The sequence below is a fragment of the Cibotium barometz genome, chromosome 18 (genome assembly GCF_041138505.1).
Source record: "Cibotium barometz isolate CiBa-2024 chromosome 18, ASM4113850v1, whole genome shotgun sequence".
Classification (NCBI taxonomy): Eukaryota; Viridiplantae; Streptophyta; class Polypodiopsida; order Cyatheales; family Cibotiaceae; genus Cibotium; species Cibotium barometz.
The window spans coordinates 14,760,888-14,779,810 of record NC_141063.1 but is presented as its reverse complement, the minus strand read 5'-3'; the positions used below and the strand labels follow the sequence as shown (position 1 = coordinate 14,779,810).

Here is an 18,923-nt window from a genome sequence, read left to right as displayed (position 1 = left end):
AGATGATAATACCGAGGGTAGGCACTCGTGGTATGGGATGCCAACGCTGACTGGCGGAACCTTAGTCCCTTGCACTCGGGGGTGGATCAAAGTACTGATCCTACGGTTGGGTGGTGAGCTTGCCTGCACCCCTTTTATTTGGTTTGCTCTAATCTTGTGTTGGACTGTGTTTAGGAGATCTTGGTTAGATAGGCTTGAGAGGCCTCTTACGCTTGGTATCAAAGCGACCTAAACGCGGAGTCTACAGAGGTTTGTGTGTCTTTCATGGTTTATCTGGTGTCGGGATTCCCAGGTATTTCTTTCAGCACCACAGTTGTTTTTCTCTCGTTAGATGTATGCTTTCAAGGGTTACTGCCAGTTGGTTGTATGTGGTGGCTTCTGAGAAAGAGGGGAAATAGGGAGACTCACACGTAGGAGATGTGCAACTCTTGTTTCTCTCTGCTTTAGACTCTCTGTAGGGCTGCATTTCAGGTGCTATGACACCCTTGGCATGTTGAGAAAAACATGTGGGCAAGGGGAGGGGTCGTAGAGGCCTGGGTGTGCAGCAGAAGATGTAAACAGCCTGTGCACAGATTATTACCATGCGCAGGAAAGCATGGGGTTGTTGGCACAGCAGTATGGCAGAACTGTAGCGGCTGGTTGGCGTAGCAGAGGAAGAGTCGGACTAGGCGGCCAGCAGAGTTGGGGTCAGGGCAGAGGTGGCCAGCAGCGCTGAGGTCAGCACTTAAAGGATTCTATGTGCTGACAGAGAGCAGGCTGTCAAAAACGGGTTTTTGCTAAAAAAAGAAAAAAGCAGGAAAAGCGTACTGTTTTTTTTAAAAACCTTCTAAATATGATTACTCGGCCGCTTTTGAGAGTTTCTAGAAAGGGGCGCCGAGTTTTTTTAAAGGAAAAGCAGTAAGTATTTTTTATAAAATAAATAAAAACGCTAGGTCAGCCGCGTATAAATAGAGCACACAGTTCCTATTAAACCATCAAACTGTGATTCTTCCCTACGTTCGGGGAGCAGAATTCGCACCTCTCTTCTTGTACATAGAGCTCGGGAAGGCTCAAGTGAGTAGTTTTACGCGATAGTCTCAGATTTACCTATAGCTTTGTAGTTTTTCTCCTCGCTTTTCTGAAAATTCAGAATCATCACATGTCAATCTTCATGTTTTTTTGCAGTAACAGAGATATACCCTTGCTTTTTTCTCTCTTCCATCTTTCATATCTATGGCGACACCCTAGCCCCTCTCCTTTACCAATGATTTATTAGATCATGGACAGGAACGGGAAGATATAGGGGCAGATGTTGGGGAACCTGGCCATGACTCTGAGCTTGGCCACCATATCATCATTTGACAACGAGATGTGGAAACTCCGAGCAAAAGTTTCTACCTAAGGAACCAAGGTAGTGAGATGGCTAATCTCCGAAAGGAGATTACTGTATCGCATCAGCAGATTACTATTCTGCAGAAGGTGGTGGCGAGTACTCCCGCACCTGCAGGGCATATTTTAGCAGCTCCCGGTGGAGGATGTGAGAGCCTCAGGAAGGGAAAGCCTTCTCGTGCGAGGAGATGTTCAAGGGATGAGTTCCTCCAAGCGGATGACGAGTATGCCGTGGTATTCAGATTTGCAAAGCTGGATATGAAGACCATGTCTTTTGACACCTATTTGCACAAGTTTAGATTGTTGCAGGCGAAGGCAATGCATATGGATGCGGTCACCTTGCTTGGTTTTTTAATGTGGGGATTGTCCCCAGATCATAAGCTTCAGGTGAATTGCAAAAAACATTTGAGGATGCTATCTATTTTGCAAAGATTTATGAAGAAACAGTTGTTTGCCGGCAAGAGTAAGGAAAGTGTTCCCTAGAAGGAGAAAAGCTCAAGCAACACAGAACTAGATAGGTATAGGTTTGTGAAGGCTTCCACAACCCAAAATTAGACCCAGACTTTGGGTCAACCCAATTCCAAGAAGACTTAGAGGACTGAGCTGAGCCACAAAAAAACATATGGGAGGGCCGGTGTTTTACTTGTGGCCAGACAGGCCATTGGAAAGTGAGCTGCCCTGGCCCCTCAAGCACAGAAAAAGTAGAAGCCTAAGAGAGCTCACTTGACGGAGTTTACATGCAACCCTAAGATTATTTCCGTTCATACCACAGTTCTTGATCATATTTCTTTCATGGATTGTAACTTTAGAATGGCAATTTTCGGGTCCAATGATCTCATATGTAGGTATGGATTAGTATTGGGGAACACTTCACACATCCTATTTGATCCTTGTGGCACTCACAATTTTATTAGTGCCAAATTGGTGTAGAAATTGGGATTGGAGACCCGGCCAAGTGATCATGTCTATCGTGTGAACTAGTAGCGGGGCATAGACAAATCCGGGACAAATGTGTGACCGAGCTACCTATATCTATCGAGAGTTATTCGGATAGACTAGATTTTTTGTTGATAAATCTAAATAGGTTAGACATTACTCTAACCATGATGTCCGTGTAAACTGGAAGAATCATACATTGTCTTTTTTATTAGAACATGCTCCAGTTTGTCTCAAGGGTGATTTTGGAGTCCCACTCTCTACTCTTGTAAACTGTGAAAACATCATAATATTATATAGAGTTTGTATTTTGATTATGAGGTGTTTCGATGTGTTCTTGATCTTCGTTCATCTGATGTTACTTCTAATTTTAAATTGAGTGAGTGAGATGTTTGGAAGACATGTGGAAAACGTCAAAGTAGAGTTTGTTGATGTTTTTCTTGTAGAGTTATCTCATGGTTTATCGCCAAGTTGGTTGGTTGACCAGAGGATCGAGTTGATTCTAGTGTCTCAGCCTGTGAGTATTGCACCTTACAGGATGAGTTTGTTGTAAGAGGATGAGGTTGCCTGACAGTTGTCGAAATATCTTCTTCTTCTTCTTTTTCCGGGAAAAAGATCCTTCTATTAGTTAACAGAAAACGAGTGAAATACAACCACGAAGGGCTAGATACAAACTCACTTCCATGTGCAGGGTGAGGATCAAGAATTCAAGGGGTGGAGAAAGATGCTCTTCTCCTCTGGCTGGCCGCTCTATGAGGAGAAGGCTATCTCATACAGGGGGAGGGGGAGGGAATAACCACATAGGTGGCCAAGTGGACTCACCACCTCTATCTGTGAGAAAAGGGCAGGGCCGCTAGAGCCTCAAGAAGGCTTCCCCCCCGCTTCCGCATGCGGTCAAAGCCACCCTGCAACTTCCCCCATTGGCCGCGAAGGGTATGAATGATATCAAGCCAAATGCTCGTGATGGATTCTGTAGGCAGAGTGTGGGTACCTTAGATGGCTTTGCTACATCTATACATCAAAATATTAAATATTGTCTGAGAATACCACAATGAATTTTTGCAAGCAATCCCAAAAGAGATTGTTCATCATATGCTAAAGAGTAGCAAGAGTATTCGTGAGCACTAAAAGAAATACGAGAGACTCGTAATGACCATATCTCGTTCGAAAACATGTCTTAAAGACATCCTCCTCGGCTATCCGGATCTGATGATAACCTATATGAAGATGAATCTTCGTAAAATACTTGGCTCCTTGTAGCCTATCTATCAAATCATCCGCTCTAGGAAGGGGGTATCTATTCTTGACTGTAGCTTTGTTCAACTTTTTATAGTTGAGACTCATCCTCCAAGTTCCTTCTTTTATGCTTCAAAAGCATTGGAGCTCCCCAAGGGGATTTACTATGTCGAATCTATCCCATCCTAAGATATTTCAACAACTTTCTCACTTTTTCTATTGGACACCATGGCAGATTAGAGAGATCAGAGCCCCCTCTAGATGACTTCAGTGGCTGCACCTTATATAGAGTGAGGGTGACCGGATTTCAAGCACATGAGTGGCACATTGACCCCTCGTCGGCCAAGGTGGCCAAGGAGAGACTTTGGCCGTTATGGATTTGGGAGAGCCGGCCCCTCTCGCGTCTCCAGTGGGACCCGGGGGAGTGGACTTGGCATGATCCTGCTCACCGGGGGGAGACATTGGGTACCCCGTTCTTCGCAATGCCATACACCACCGGCTAGGCCGTAGGATTTAGATGCCCAAGGTCCAGGGCACCCCGGTAGTAGCAGCACATTGGCAGTCACAGGGCGTCTCATAGCGTTTTCTCTCAAATTTTTGGAAGAGACTCTACGCAGTTTTTGGCCTCGAAAGATCACACTCTTTCTTTGGCTGTTGGCACACAGGAGTTTAGCAGTTGGCACATGGTTGGCCATTGGCGGTCGACCAGTTGCTTGTCCGAGGTGCGGCCACCCTCAGGAGTCTCAACGACATTGTCTTTGGGATTGTCCGAAGTCTCGGCAAGTTTGGCAATGATTTCTCCGCATTTTCACGATGGACAGAACCTCGACCCACATCATTTCATGGGGCATTGTCGCTTGGGCCACTAAGGCTGAGCTTGTCATGGCCTACGAGGAGGAGGGTGGGGGGCTAGCCCTTCAAGTCTCTCACCTTCGCTTTTCGACAGTACCATTCCCAACCCCATCTACTGATCATTGGATTGAGGATCATGTAGAGCACCTCAAGTACATCTTTGGGATTCTAAGATGTAAACGATGACTGTGTGCAAAAATCTCTAAGTTGCACGATATATATAGTTGTTCTTTGGAGGAGCATGTAGAGCAACTCATGTACTTCTTGGGGATTCTAAGCCATGAACAGTTTGTATGCAGAAATCTCCAAGTGTGAAAGAAATCACATACCTAGGTCATCGGATTTCTAGAGATGGGATGAGCATAGATCTTGAGCGGATCTAGCCGGTACCTCGTACTATCAGATAGGTTCATTCGTTTTTATGATTCATTGTCTTTCTTAAGAAGTCAATGAGGGAGTATTTAGACGGAACCGTTCCCCATTCTAACCTCCTCAAAGGACGTGGACGAAAGTTTAACGCTCCTATTACCTGGAGTGAGAGGCTTGATTAGGCTTTTAGAAGGATCAAGCTAATGGTGGGAGATGCACCAGTTCTAGCCATACCGGATCCTAGCAAACCATTCATGGTTGAGACTGGTGCCAATGCTTTTGTGATAGGGGTTGCCTTATTCTAAGAGAGCCGACCTGTGGCTTTTGATAGCAAGAAGCTTGATGATACCCAGGTTAGATGGCATACTCGTGAGAAAGAGTTGTATGTGGTTATTCACACATTGAAAATTTGGAGACATGACTTGTATGGATCCAAATTTGTTGTCTTGACTAACCATGAGTCGATCAAGTATTTCTGTGATAGACCTTAGTTGAAAGGGAAGAAGGCTCAGTGGGCAGAGTAGATGCAGGATTTTGATATGGAGATCCTGTAACTCGCGGCGGGTGCCCGGGGGACTAGGGCCTTTGACACACTTGTTGATACCATCAATGCATATTAAAACATTTAAACATAAAAGCTGGACAAAAACATCCACAAATGCTGAAAATGAAGCTTGCCCGTGTGACACCGCATAGAGGCCGGAATGGGCCGACCCCCCCCCCCCCCCCCTCTTGTAGTATTTTATTACCCAAGGAGAATAATATCATGTACAAGCTTTGCGGGCCTTACTCTCCCCACGGGAGATGCCGGATTATCCATATACAAATGCCATAACACAGCCCAACACAAGGCAACCAAGCCGGAACATGGGCTGTAGAAATGCCGAGCCAACAACATAATCCATATACCTCCGTGTAGGTAGTGATTCTTTTCCAAAAACCACGGGTCTTCATGCAATAGAGCTGGTACAGCAAGTACAACTCTCCATTCAGCCGATACAACAGGTACAATGGTTGGTACAGTCGGTACAGTGGCTGGTACAGCAGGTACGGTGGCTGGTACAGTAGGTACAACAAGTACAAATGCTGGTACAACATGTATAGTGGCTAGTACAGCAGGTACATTGACTGGTACAGCAAGTACAGAAGCTGGTACAGCCGATACAGTGGCTGGTACAGCAGGTACAGTGGTTGGTACAGTCGGTACGGTGGTTGGTACAGCAGGTACAGCAAGTACAACAAGTACAAGGATTGGTACAGCTAGTACAATGGCTGGTACAATAGGTACAAGGGCTGGTACAACAAGTACAAATGGCTAGAAATCATAATAAATGATTAAATACCCTTGCCTTCAGTATTCTTCATGGGCAGCCTTCAAGAGAGAGAGAAAGAGAGTAGCCATCATTAGGGCAGCCTGTAACGGTGGTAGAGGCTAGTGTGCAGCAAGAGAGCCTCCATTAATGAAGAGAGAGGGCTCCAATTTATAGATTTGGGCCTCCCATGAGCTAAAATGGCAAGAGAAAGCTACAATGACAAGTGGAGAGCCACACAATAGCTGAAGTGACAAGTGTGAGGCCACTTGTCTCACTTTGATCCACTTTCTAACAAGTGTCAGGCCACTTGTCTCACTTTGGTCAACTTTCTTGCCACATGTCCCAATCTAAGAGATGGGTCCTTCCATAAACTTTATCTCTAAAAATATCCCAACTGGTAGACATTCTGTCATAGGTACTTTGCCAACTCTTGGAATCTGCTCAATTCCAGATGTAATGACGCGAACAGAATTTCCATCGGAGTCAGGCCAAAAATAGCAACTCTCCTAAATTTTAGGAGTGTGGTCCTTTGTATTCTAGGATAATCCCCCATTCCCAAAGCTTGTACTTTCCAAATATTTAGACATCCTGGAGTCCACCAGACCCCTTTCATACTGGGAAATGTCCAGGCTGGTGACATCCTCCCCAACTTCTTAAAAGTTATCCGCAACTTCAAGCTTCAAGCCATATATTCAAGATATAATCATGTCCCATCAAGTGGGCGAGACGAGACAGTCTCAAAAATCCAATATAATTGAAGAATCCATGTCCCAAAGAAATGGGTGAGACTAAATAAGTCTCCATAATACCAATATCAAAATCATGTCCCAAAATAATGGGCGAGAATTCCATGGAAGATATGCTAGACACAGACACAAGAGCCAATTGTGTCTCAATCACCAATATCAATGAGATAATCATATGCCAATGAAAATCACCAACCAGGTGCTAAGACACTTAAATAAGAAACTAGTGCCTCGCACAAAAACATGTGCTATGCACACAAACTGGTGCCATTCAAGAGCGCAAACCATGGTGATAGAAAAGCTGGTTCTCGCAATCCTTTCTCCCAATCCCAACAATTCTCATGTTCTCCCATACAATCCCAACTCTGATCAACAAGCATGGTGTGGAAACAACGAAACACTCACTCCACAATTGCAACATGAATCCATGTGTATGGTGGAGTGTTCATTGAATTGCCCTCTCACAATCCCAACATGAATCCATATGCATGGTGAGATGAACAATGAACCTCTTGGCCTCTATATGGGGAGATAGTGATTCTAATATGGCTTTAAAAAAAATAAATCCATGTCCCAAATAAATGGGCGAGACAAAATAGTCCCACAAGTCCAGATATCATAATCATGTCCCAAGTAAATGGGCGTGACAAATCAAGTCCAGATATCATAATCCATGGCCCAAGTAAATGGGCGAGACAAAATAAGTCTCCTGCCAACAAGGCATCGGTCCACATGACCCTTGGCATAGACATAAGTCCCTTGCCAACCAGGCGTCATGTCCACTTTACCACTTGCACTCCATGTTGGTACTCTGACCACACACCTTGGATGAGAGGTGGGCTCAAGTAACAAGATAAAACAATCACTCGCAGGCATAAATAGCATGGTGTTCCATAAGCATTTCTGCTGCACATAGTTTATAGGCATTTCGGCCACCAACTCCCTCTACCCTCTTAAGTGTCCATGTTCCCTTCCATCTGCTCTCTATTGTTCTACCCAGATATGGTAGAAACAATCTTCAAGAGAGCACGTAGGACAAGAGAACACTACATACGACATGTTGTGCTCAACACTACCCTCTCAAGTGCCCATGTTCCCTTCCATCTGCTCTCTATTGTTCCACCCAGATATGGTAGAAACAATCTTCAAGAGAGTACGTAGGACAAGAGAACACTACACAGGGTATGTGAACCATGAGTTCCATAAGTCCAATGCATCCCAAATAAAGGGAGCCAAAAAGAATAATCCATTGCAGTAAAAGGGAGTCATGAACATAGAGGTGGACTTTATCCATAAAAGCATCATATCCATGAGATATCCAAAGATTTCTTCTCTATAAACTCAGACAGATTCGTCCATAGAAATTGCTTGTGAAGCCCAATATCTATATAAATCTCGTCCAAGAAAGAAATCTCCATAGATATAATCCATCCCAATAAAGGGAGCCATAAACAATGTTTCCCTGAAACCATCTCAAGGCAAACAACACCAGCTTTCTCCTTGAATGGCTATACAAGGGTTAGTGAACATCAAAAACACTTCACAGTAAATAGCAAAAGCACCAACTTTGCAAACTCAAAGTATACTTAGCTTTTCTTTGCCAGGTTGGTCATGAAGCCAAAAGAAATATCTCGTCACCATATCCTTATGATATCTTGAGATATATCTCCGTATAGCTTGCCTGTAAGCTTGATAATATAATACACAATATCCATATGGAAAGAGTGCTAAACATGTGCACATAAAGCCAACTCCATACTTCCAAGATAAATTTTGTGAATTCATAAATTCTTAGATCAACAAGCTGTCTACTGCTCATGCTCTTGCTCTTGCTTCATAAGCTATGAAGCGGCTGGCCATGCTTAATAGCAATGATGGTAAGTGTGGTCCCCACTTGAGATCTTTTCTCTTCCTTATTGATAGAAGGAAGTCTCCACTTCCAAGAAAGCCTATGCTCTAATACCAATGTAACTCGCGGCGGGTGCCCGGGGGACTAGGGCCTTGACACACTTGTTGATACCATCAATGCATATTAAAACATTTAAACATAAAAGCTGGACAAAAACATCCACAAATGCTGAAAATGAAGCTTGCCCGTGTGACACCGCATAGAGGCCGGAATGGGCCGACCCCCCCCCCCCCCTTGGAGTATTTTATTACCCAAGGAGAATAATATCATGTACAAGCTTTGCGGGTCTTACTCTCCCCACGGGAGATACCGGATTATCCATATACAAATGCCATAACATAGCCCAACACAAGGCAACCAAGCCGGAACATAGGTTGTAGAAATGCCGAGCCAACAACATAATCCATTATAAATGATTAAATACCCTTGCCTTCAGTATTTCTTCGCGATGGAAGCCTCCAAAACAGTCCCCAACAGCCCAGCATTCTTCATGGCAGCCTTCAAGAGAGAGAGAGAGAGAGTAGCCATCATTAGGGCAGCCTGTTACGGTGGTAGAGGCTAGTGTGCAGCAAGAGAGCCTCCATTAATGAAGAGAGAGGGCTCCAATTTATAGATTTGGGCCTCCCATGAGCTAAAATGGCAAGAGAAGGCTGGAGAGTCACACAATAGCTGAAGTGACAAGTGTGAGGCCACTTGTCTCACTTTGATCCACTTTCTAACAAGTGTCAGGCCACTTGTCTCACTTTGGTCAACTTTCTTGCCACATGTCCCAATCTAAGAGATGGGTCCTTCCATAAACTTTATCTCTAAAACTATCCCAACTGGTAGACATTCTGTCATAGGTACTTTGCCAACTCTTGGTATCTGCTCAATTCTAGATGTAATGACGCGAACAGAATTTCCATCGAAGTCGGCGGGCCAAAAATAGCAACTCTCCTAAATTTTAGGAGTGTGGTCCTTTGTATTCTAGGATAATCCCCCATTCCCAAAGCTTGTACTTTCCAAATATTTAGACATCCTGGAGTCCACCAGACCCCTTTCATACTGGGAAATGTCCAGGCTGGTGACAGATCCAATATCGGAAGGGTAGCTTGAATAGGTTTCAAGGGCATTGAGTCGGATGGGGGAGGTGAATCTTTTGAGTTCCACTGAGATTCAGGCTAACCTTTATGATTTCTTGAGGGGCTATTCGAGACCGATAGATATTTTGGTCGGTTTTGGCAATAGGTTGAGGCAGGGAGCTCCATTATTATAGACCAGGGCTCAGGGATCATTCCACCTGCCATGTATGAATGTGGGCATGGATGTGGATGTATAGATGTAGATATGGAATGTGGATGTGGATGTATGAACGGCGTTACTATAGTAGGTCATCCGGCACTACAACGAACCTATGACTTAGTAAAACGTATGTTTTATTGGTCCAAGATGAGGGCAGAAGTCTAGGACTATGTGGTAAAATGTCGTTAGTGTCGGGTGAATATAAGTATTGGATGAGGGAGAAGATGCTCTGTACACTCACACACACATACGCACACACAGTGTGACAGACAAGCTTGGAGAGCAAGAGACGAAGCTTGATGCTGGAAAGTACTCGATGATAATGATATAAAATCAGTGGAGTACAAGAGTACTATAGCTCTTGCCCTAGGGTTGATGTGGCTAATACACAAGAGTATTCACACGGGCAAAAAACCCTTGCCAAGTACATGCCAATGCCGAAGCTCGGGCATTGCGGAAATCTGCTCACCGTGACACTGCATACTGAATTTCAAGACAGGCACTACATTTGTAATAAGGCATCCGACAGTTTGCTGATAAGGGTCAGCTGGAGGTCCCCTCTTTAATTGGTATAAACTGGATACCCAAATGGTTATGCAAAAGTCCAATGTCTGCTACTTCAAATGCATGTTGTAATGTCATGAGCAAATCATCAAAAATGTTGTAGAAAGGAAAAATAGACACATTGCAAAAGTGGCACGTACCTTGATGTCTGAGTGCTAGATTATTTTTGGACAGAAGCAACAGCAAACTGCTCTTTACATTCGGTTGTTCATGGTATGACATAAAACCAGATGTGTCTCACTTGAAAGTTTTTAGATGTATTGCATATGTGCATGTTTCCGATGAATTGAGAACAAAGGTGGATCCAAAGGCAGAGAAATGCATCTTCATTGGTTATGCTGGGAGCAGAAAGGTTATAGATGTTATAACCCTACCACTCGTGAGATGTGAGTAAGCAAAGATGTTGTCGTTGATGAGGTGAGTACCCGATATGCACCAATGAAGGCAATAGAAGATGCAGATGTAAGAAGTAATTATTGTGCTCCACATGTAGAGCAGCAATCATAGGTGCTTAGTTGACCTGGAAAGTTCTCTAACAAGGGATCTAGCGTTATTCCATGGTCAGATAGGTTGAGGACAGATGTAGGTACACATGTATCATGCAAAGGGAAGGAAAAGGTAGATCAACCTTTTGTGCTTGATCTGTCAGCAGGACACTCATATGTGGATGGTGACTCTAGTGGCTCCAAGTAGAGCCTTGATGAGAAGCTTGGCATTTCGTCAATGGTTACTCTTGGTGCAAGGAGAACCAGGGCTGTTTTTAGAACACTTGGCAATGATCCAGGTATGCGCAAGTTTACGAGGGTTAGATACCTTGTTGACAGGTTGAGATATGATGGATATACAATCCATCATTATGCTTACATGGTAGCAGTACAGGAGTTGGAGCCCATGTGTTTTGAGTAGGCACTCGGAAATAAAAAATGGGAAGATGCCATGGATGAAGAGATGGCAGCATTGGATGCAAACACAATATGGGAGTTAGTGCCTTTGCCTAAGGAAAAGAAGGTAATCGATATAAGTGGGTGTATAAGGTCAAGCGTAACTCAAATGGATCAGTGAGCAAGTATAAGGCAAGATTGGTTGCCAAGGGTCAAGCTGTGAGAGCTATTAGTGCTATGGTTGCATGCAGTGAAAGTTTGGTCTTTACATCAGATGGATATAAAGAATGCTTTCTTGCATGGTAATTTACAAGAAGTATACATGGTGCAGCCAGTGGGTTATGAGAGTGATGCACACTAGATTTTGTGTGCAAGTTACACAAAACCTTGTATGGCTTGAAGCAGGTATCCAAACCATGGTCAAACAAGATTGGGGAGTATCTCATTACTATTGAATTTCAAATATCCAATACTTTATGTGAAAAAGATAGATAGAGGGATCATGCTATTAGTCATTTATGTGGATGACTTGATTATCACTAGTGATAGTGATGTTGACATACATGATGTCAGGAGGCTTTTGATGTAGAAGTTTGAGATGGACTTTGATGAGTTGCGGTATTTCTTGGGTATAGAGGTGGTGAGATCACCTCATGGCATTTTGTTGTTACAGAGGTAGTATGGCTTGGACATGTTGTCCAAGTATGATATGACAACGTATTTCAGTGCCATCGGAGCAGAACACAGCTTTCTGTAGATATAGGTGAGCTTTTGGAGGACCCCACTATATATAGTGGGTAGCTTGATCTACATGACCATTACTAGGACAGATTTGAGCTATGTTGTTGGACTCGTGAGTTAGTTTATGCAGACTCCCAGGAAGCCATACTTGGAATTCTCAGGTACATAAAGTCCACAATTGATTATGGACTTTTCTATGAGGCTGGCACAGAGATATAGCTACATAGGTACACATATGTTGATTGGTCTGATAGTGTCGCAAAGACATGGGATCTACCAGTGGCTTTATGTTTTCTTTTGGAAGTGCTTGGAGCAGCAAGAAATAGCTGACAGTTGTCTTGTTGAGTACAGAGACAGATTACAGGAGTGCTATTATGGGAGCTTGTGAGGTAGCTTAGTTTCAGAAGCTACTTGATGATATGGGTGAGCCCGTGGGGATAGGTTGTTGTCATTCATTGTGACTGTTAGAAGTCATCTCCTGTCTAGATTTATACACCAGGGCCTTTGTTGTGGGTGTGCCCGCCCTTATCAGGTGTTTTATCATTTTTCCTCACTCCCCGCATTTTTCCCCTATTTTTTTCCATTTTTCTAGTGGTGGGGAGGGTTGCCAGAGGATGTCAGGAGCACTCCAGTGCTGGCCGACTGCATACACATGAGTCGTGGGCTACTGGACTGCTGGCCGACTGCAGTTTCTCAATCGTGGGCACTTTTCTACTGGCCGACTGCATTTATGCAGTCGTGGACATTTTTCAGCAGTCGTGGGCACTTCCTATGCTGGCCGACTGCTCTCCCAAGGGCATATATATAGGCCCCCAGCCCCATACCACTATTTGTATCATACCGGGATCTTCTTGTGTATATCAGAGCAGAGTTACATGCCTACATCTCTCTCTCTCTTGTGCTGTTTTTTTGCCTGCGTTTTTTGCTCTCGTGTTCCCAGATTTGGTCATCATCTCCGCTGCGTATTCTGACATGGTATCAGAGCCCTAGGCTCTAGATAGGTCTTGGGATTTGTGTGAGCAAGAGGGGGACTGTTTTGTGGCTGATTGGTGGACTGTTTTGGACTGTTCGGGAAGAGGAGAAGCAAGAGGAAGGCGGGCTGATTTGCTGGACAGCCACTTGCAGGTTTTAGTTCTTCTTTGTTCCCACCCACCCACCCCTTTCAGAGTACATCCCTGCAATGGCAGATCTGTTTGAGATGGCCGAGAGACATGTGAAGATCCCGACACTCCCCACGTTCCCGGTGGACCGTCAGTTGGACGGGAGCAACTACGGCATATGGAAGGTTATGATGGAATCTGTTCTGGAGTCTTACGACCTCGCCGATTTCGTCATTGTTGGGGTTCCACGGCCGGAAGTTGGGGAAGGGGAGTTACCGTCGACCCGAAAGGACCGGGAGGCTCAGACACACATGTGGGATCGTGTCAACGCCAGGGTCCGTTCGTTTATCTTTCTCAACTGCACACCATAGGTAATCAATCATGTAAAGCACATGACGCTGGCCAGAGGTATATGGCAGCATTTGGCTTCTCTTTTCAACAGGGTATCGCCCATGAAGAGGATTTCCTTGGAAGTACAGATGTGGGTTATGAACCCTGCAAAGCCGTCGACGATGCGGGAGCATATTAACAAGCTACAGGCTCTTCAGCAGGAAGTTCTTCAAGCTAGGAAGGAGATATCGTCAGAGGACATGGCCATAACGTTGTTGTCTCATTTGCCCTCTTCGTACTCAGCATTTTACTCGTCTTTGATTACCAGTGGCAGGCTCAGCACCATCACGTGGGAGGAGCTTGTGCCCATGGTCTTGGACCAGGAGGAACGATTCACGAACCCTCCTCAGGGTGGAGGTTCGGAGGCCTTAACTGGCCAACGGTCGAAAGGCCGTAACTCGGGCAAAGGGAAGGCTTCATCGGAGAAGTCTTCTGAGAAGAAGTCCGACGCTGACCGCGAGAAACTGAAGGCAGAGAGGACCTGTAATGATTGTGGCGAGAAAGGCCACTACTGGAGGCAGTGTCCCAAGCGGAAGACCGAGAAGGGTGAAGACTCCTCAGCAGCAATCATGAAGACTCCGGCTTTTGTGCACCTGGAGGTGATGGACACCGATGCTTCATTTTCTTCAGGCAGGGAGGAGATTGGAGGACTCTCCGCAACGGATACTCGGGAGTGGATTCTCGATAGTGGTGCTTCCAGGCACATGACTCCTTCCCGTTCCGGTTTACAGGATCTCTGCAAGCTTTCTGGTCACATTCTTACTGGGGATACGTCCACTATCCCAGTTCACAGTGAGGGCAGGATGGAGATAGTTCCTGATGGCAGAGGGGGGAAGCATTCCTCCCAGGTGTTGTATGTTCCAGCACTTGGTTTTCATCTGTTGTGAGTGCATCAGGTTTGCAAGACTGGCGTACGGGTGGAGTTTGATGAGCATTTTGTTGCTCTCCGGGACAAAGCAACAGGCCAGGTGGTTTGGGAAGGTGGAGTGGAGAATGGAGTTTACAAGCTTTCAGCACTCTCTCTCCCAGGTCCTCAGGTTCGTGATGAGTGGCAGTCTGGTAATGGCCACTCAAGTGTGGATACGCTGCAGGTGCGGGCTTTCCGGGACCAGACGGTGGATAGCTTGCCAGTAGATGGCAGCAGTTGGCAGGAACTTTCCAGTACTGATGTTGGTAGTTCTTGTGTTCGTCAGTCAGAGGAAGCTGAACAGGTCACTTATGCTCTGATGTCTCGTAGTGTTCGGGACATAGAACTTCCAGTTGTTGAGGATGTTCCTTCCACGGGGACCTTTCAGAAAGCCAGGCAGGTGGCAGGTGCTTACTTGCAGAAGGAGGTGGTTTCTCCAGGCTTTGTGGTTCCGGATTCAAAGGGGGTGGTTGACAGGTTTCAGAAGGCCTTGCGTGGTCTTCAGGAGGTTTCCAGGACTTGTTTTTGCACCGTAACAGGTGTTGATCCTTGTGAGCGGTGTGATGCCTTTTTGACTCAGAAGCTGTATGGTTCATTGATCTGGTTGATGGACACCAGATTGGACGGGAGCTTCCTGATGAGGCGGTTGAGCTCATGGTTGCAGATGTCTCTTTGGGAGGCAGGATTGCGTTTCTAGTGGTTTCTGCGGCATGCGAAGGATCATGGACTCTTGTACACAGGAGGGGGATTGTTGGATGGAGTCCGACTCCGCGGTTGGAGTGACTCAGTTTGGGGAGGAGATCCGGACACGAGGGGATCTACTTGGACGCATTCAAAAGATGGATGAGTCCATGCACAAAAAGGTCATTACATTTTGTCTTCTTAACACTTCTTGAATGGAAAAGTGGAGCAGTTTTACGGAGCAGTTGGAGACAGTCATCTTTTGCCTTGTCGAGAACAGAGGCAAAGTACCGGGCTGTTTGTGATGCTGCTTGTGAGGTGGTGAGGATGCAGAGGTTGCATTGCAGGTTTGGGCTTCCACTGGAGGAACCCATGGTCATCCAGAGGCACTTTGTTCGTGAACAGATTGTTGCTGATGACATCCTGCTAGAGTTCTGCTCGACGGAGGACAGTACGGTGGACCTCTTCACGAAGTCGCTCTCTCAGGATTTGCTCAGGCGGCACCCCAGCTCCCTGTGGTTGGTTTCACAGCCAGGAGCTGAGAGGGGGTGTTAGAAGTCATCTCCTGTCTAGATTTATACACCAGGGCCTTTGTTGTGGGTGTGCCCGCCCTTATCAGGTGTTTTATCATTTTTCCTCACTCCCCGCATTTTTCCCCTATTTTTTTCCATTTTTCCAGTGGTGGGGAGGGTTGCCAGAGGATATCAGGAGCACTCCAGTGCTGGCCGATTGCATACACATGAGTCGTGGGCTACTGGACTGCTGGCCGACTGCAGTTTCTCAGTCGTGGGCACTTTTCTGCTGGCCGACTGCATTTATGCAGTCGTGGACATTTTTCAGCAGTCGTGGGCACTTCCTATGCTGGCCGACTGCTCTCCCAGGGGCATATATATAGGCCCCCAGCCCCATACCACTATTTGTATCATACTGGGATCTTCTTGTGTATATCAGAGCAAAGTTACACGCCTACATCTCTCTCTCTCTTGTGCTGTTTTTCGGCCTGCGGTTTTTGCTCGTGTTCCCAGATATGGTCATCATCTCCGCTGCGTATTCTGACAGTGACAACATAAGTAGTATACAGTTGATTCCCTAGTAACCCAGTATGCCATGGTAGGACAAAGCACATTGAGGTGCATTCACTTTGTGAGGGAGAAGGTTCTAGCAGGTGGTATAGATCTATATATCAACACAGAGGATTAGGTGGTTGGCATCTTCACAAAGGCACTTGGTACAAAGAAGCTCCAGAGCTGTAGGAGCTTACTTGGAGTGTAGTGTGTGGAGTTGAGCTTGAGGGGGAGTGTTGAGATATTGAGCTTAACTAGTGCTGCAGACATCGATGACCTTCCTGGGTGATAGCATCCGCACTTATGTCACTGGCACCGTTCGTGAGATTATGGTTGATATACCGCCATTGGACGACAGGCTGTGTAGCAGCCATCTTTGGATTACTAGAGTATAGCATAGTTATAGCGCGAGCTCATATAGTCGGGTTCACAGTATGGACCGACCATTGTATGTTATAGTAGCATAGTATTTTTCCTTATAGTATGCACTCTTATCTCTTTATGTTAATGGTTGTAGAGAAGAGAAGAAGATAGAAGAAAATTCAGCCATCTCTCTCTCTCTTGTGTCTTGCTCTCTCTCTTGTATGTGTGTGTGTTTTCTCGCAACAAGGAACTCAAGCTCTTCCTCTCCCCCGCATTCTCTTTATTTATCACCGGTCTACCATGTTACTTGCAGAGGGCATGATGCTGTTTGGGTGGTGATGGACAGATTGACAAAGATGGCAAGATATTTACCCACAAGGAAAACAATAACAGCTCTTGCATTGGCACAACAGTTTGTTGAGTAGCTTCTCAGGTTATATGGTTTACCTTATGACATAGTGAGTGATAGGGACTCGAAGTTTACTGGACACTTTTGGCAGCTAGTCTTCTAGAAATTGGAGACCAAGCTGAATTTGAGTTCCTTTGATCATCCTTAGTCCGACAAGTAGAACGAGAGGGTGTTACTATGGAAAAAGATGTTTACTTTTTGGAAAAAGACGATTACTTTGAAAAAAAATCCCACCTATTTTCAAGAGCTCCGTTGCTCGCAAAAATAAAATCTATCTCGAAAAAGAAAATCTATCTCAAAAAGAAAGAGAAACTCTAGCTTCATTACTATTTAAAATGAGATAAATATTCTTGGAAAATGGGCCAATAAATCATGTGTCACTTTTTTTTGTGAACCGAGGTTCACTTGGCACAAAATATGTAGCGTTTTTTATTGGTGTGAGTTTTTTGAAACTTGCACTAGAATTAGGTTTTAGAGGATTTGCTTCATGCATGTCTCCAAGAGACCATCAGACTAGGAGAGGTACATTCCGATGGTTGAGTTTGCCCATAACAGTGCTAAGCATGTGGCCATAAGTTTAATCCGTTTATACTGATGTACGGATACCAATCTAGATCTCTGGTACTTAAGGGTATTCAGAATAATGCGACTAGGGATTTCTTGGCAGATATGCAGGAGATGTTAGCCAGAGCTAGAGATTCTATCAGGAGTGTGCAAGGATAGAGCATAGTTTTATGTTGATAGACAACGTTCACGCCAAGGGAGTTATCCAAGGGAATGTTGGTGTGTTTGTGTGAATACCCAAGAGTTCAGAGACGTTACGGACCGGGAAGGTTGGGAAGTTATCCCCTAAGTATTGTAGGCCTTTCCGAATCTGTAAAAAGATTGGAAAGGTAGCCTATAGACTAGAACTGCATCTGAATATGAAAGTTCATCTAGTCTTTCATGTTAGTAGACTGAAAGAGTTGTTGAGATTTGCATGTAGAGTTGATTAGGGTGTGTAGAAATGGATTAGAATCGACATCTTAGCATGCTAGAAAGCATGAAAGACATTAACACTAATGACAATGCTAACGACAAAAATGAAGCATAATGACAAGGGTGTGTAGAAATGGATTAGAATCAACATCTTAGCATGCTAGAAAGCAAGAAAGACATTAACACTAATGACAATGCTAATGACAAAAATGAAGCATAATGACAAGGCAAGAGGTTTAGCTGAAAAGCTCATATGCTTCATCTATTAGATAGAGTGCCTTTTTTATAGGCTTGAGTACATCTCCATTAGCCATTAAACATGGCCCATAAAGTTGGTTAAGCATCCCCTAATCTTTTCTAGATTGGAGCACTATCTCTCCCTTGAAGCGAGCACCCATTTGGCATCCTTTCCCACTTCTTACCAGGCGCCCATGAACATGACGATTCAGCCTAGAAGGGGATGAATGCATCAGCCAAGGCCTAGAAGGGGGTGGAGAGGGAGCCAATCAACGCTTCTGTCAAGGCCACTAGTGCTTCGGTATTAGTACAACATCCTAGTTTGTAGAAGAGGCTTCCTTTATGCTTTTCTATGCTAATGACATCCTTGTTCATATGAGAGCTTCCCATCATTGAAATTAGTGCTAATTTGCTTGCACCATTGATGCTTGAACACAGTTGTAATGCTCTCCTGTTGTTTGGTGGGCTACTTTGTGCAGTTCTAGGGACAGCTTTTGCTCTAAACTTGCTATTCCATATCCCTGTTTGGTCTGGAGTTCTTCTCACTGGACTAAGCACACTGCTTCTCCTTGCTTTGCAGCAATATGGGGTACTGTTA

At 44.9% G+C, this 18,923-nt stretch overlaps 1 protein-coding gene across 2 annotated transcripts in view; it reads left to right on the top strand.

Annotated features, from left to right (window-relative positions):
• LOC147628982 (metal transporter Nramp1-like) overlaps positions 1–18,923 on the top strand; it is a 55,116-nt gene that overhangs the window by 13,123 nt on the left and 23,070 nt on the right. For both annotated transcript variants that reach the window (XM_086812175.1, XM_086812174.1), the window contains exon 6: positions 18,805–18,914. In XM_086812175.1, coding sequence (XP_086668301.1) covers positions 18,805–18,914 — 110 coding nt within the window. The remainder of the gene's footprint in view (positions 1–18,804; positions 18,915–18,923) is intronic.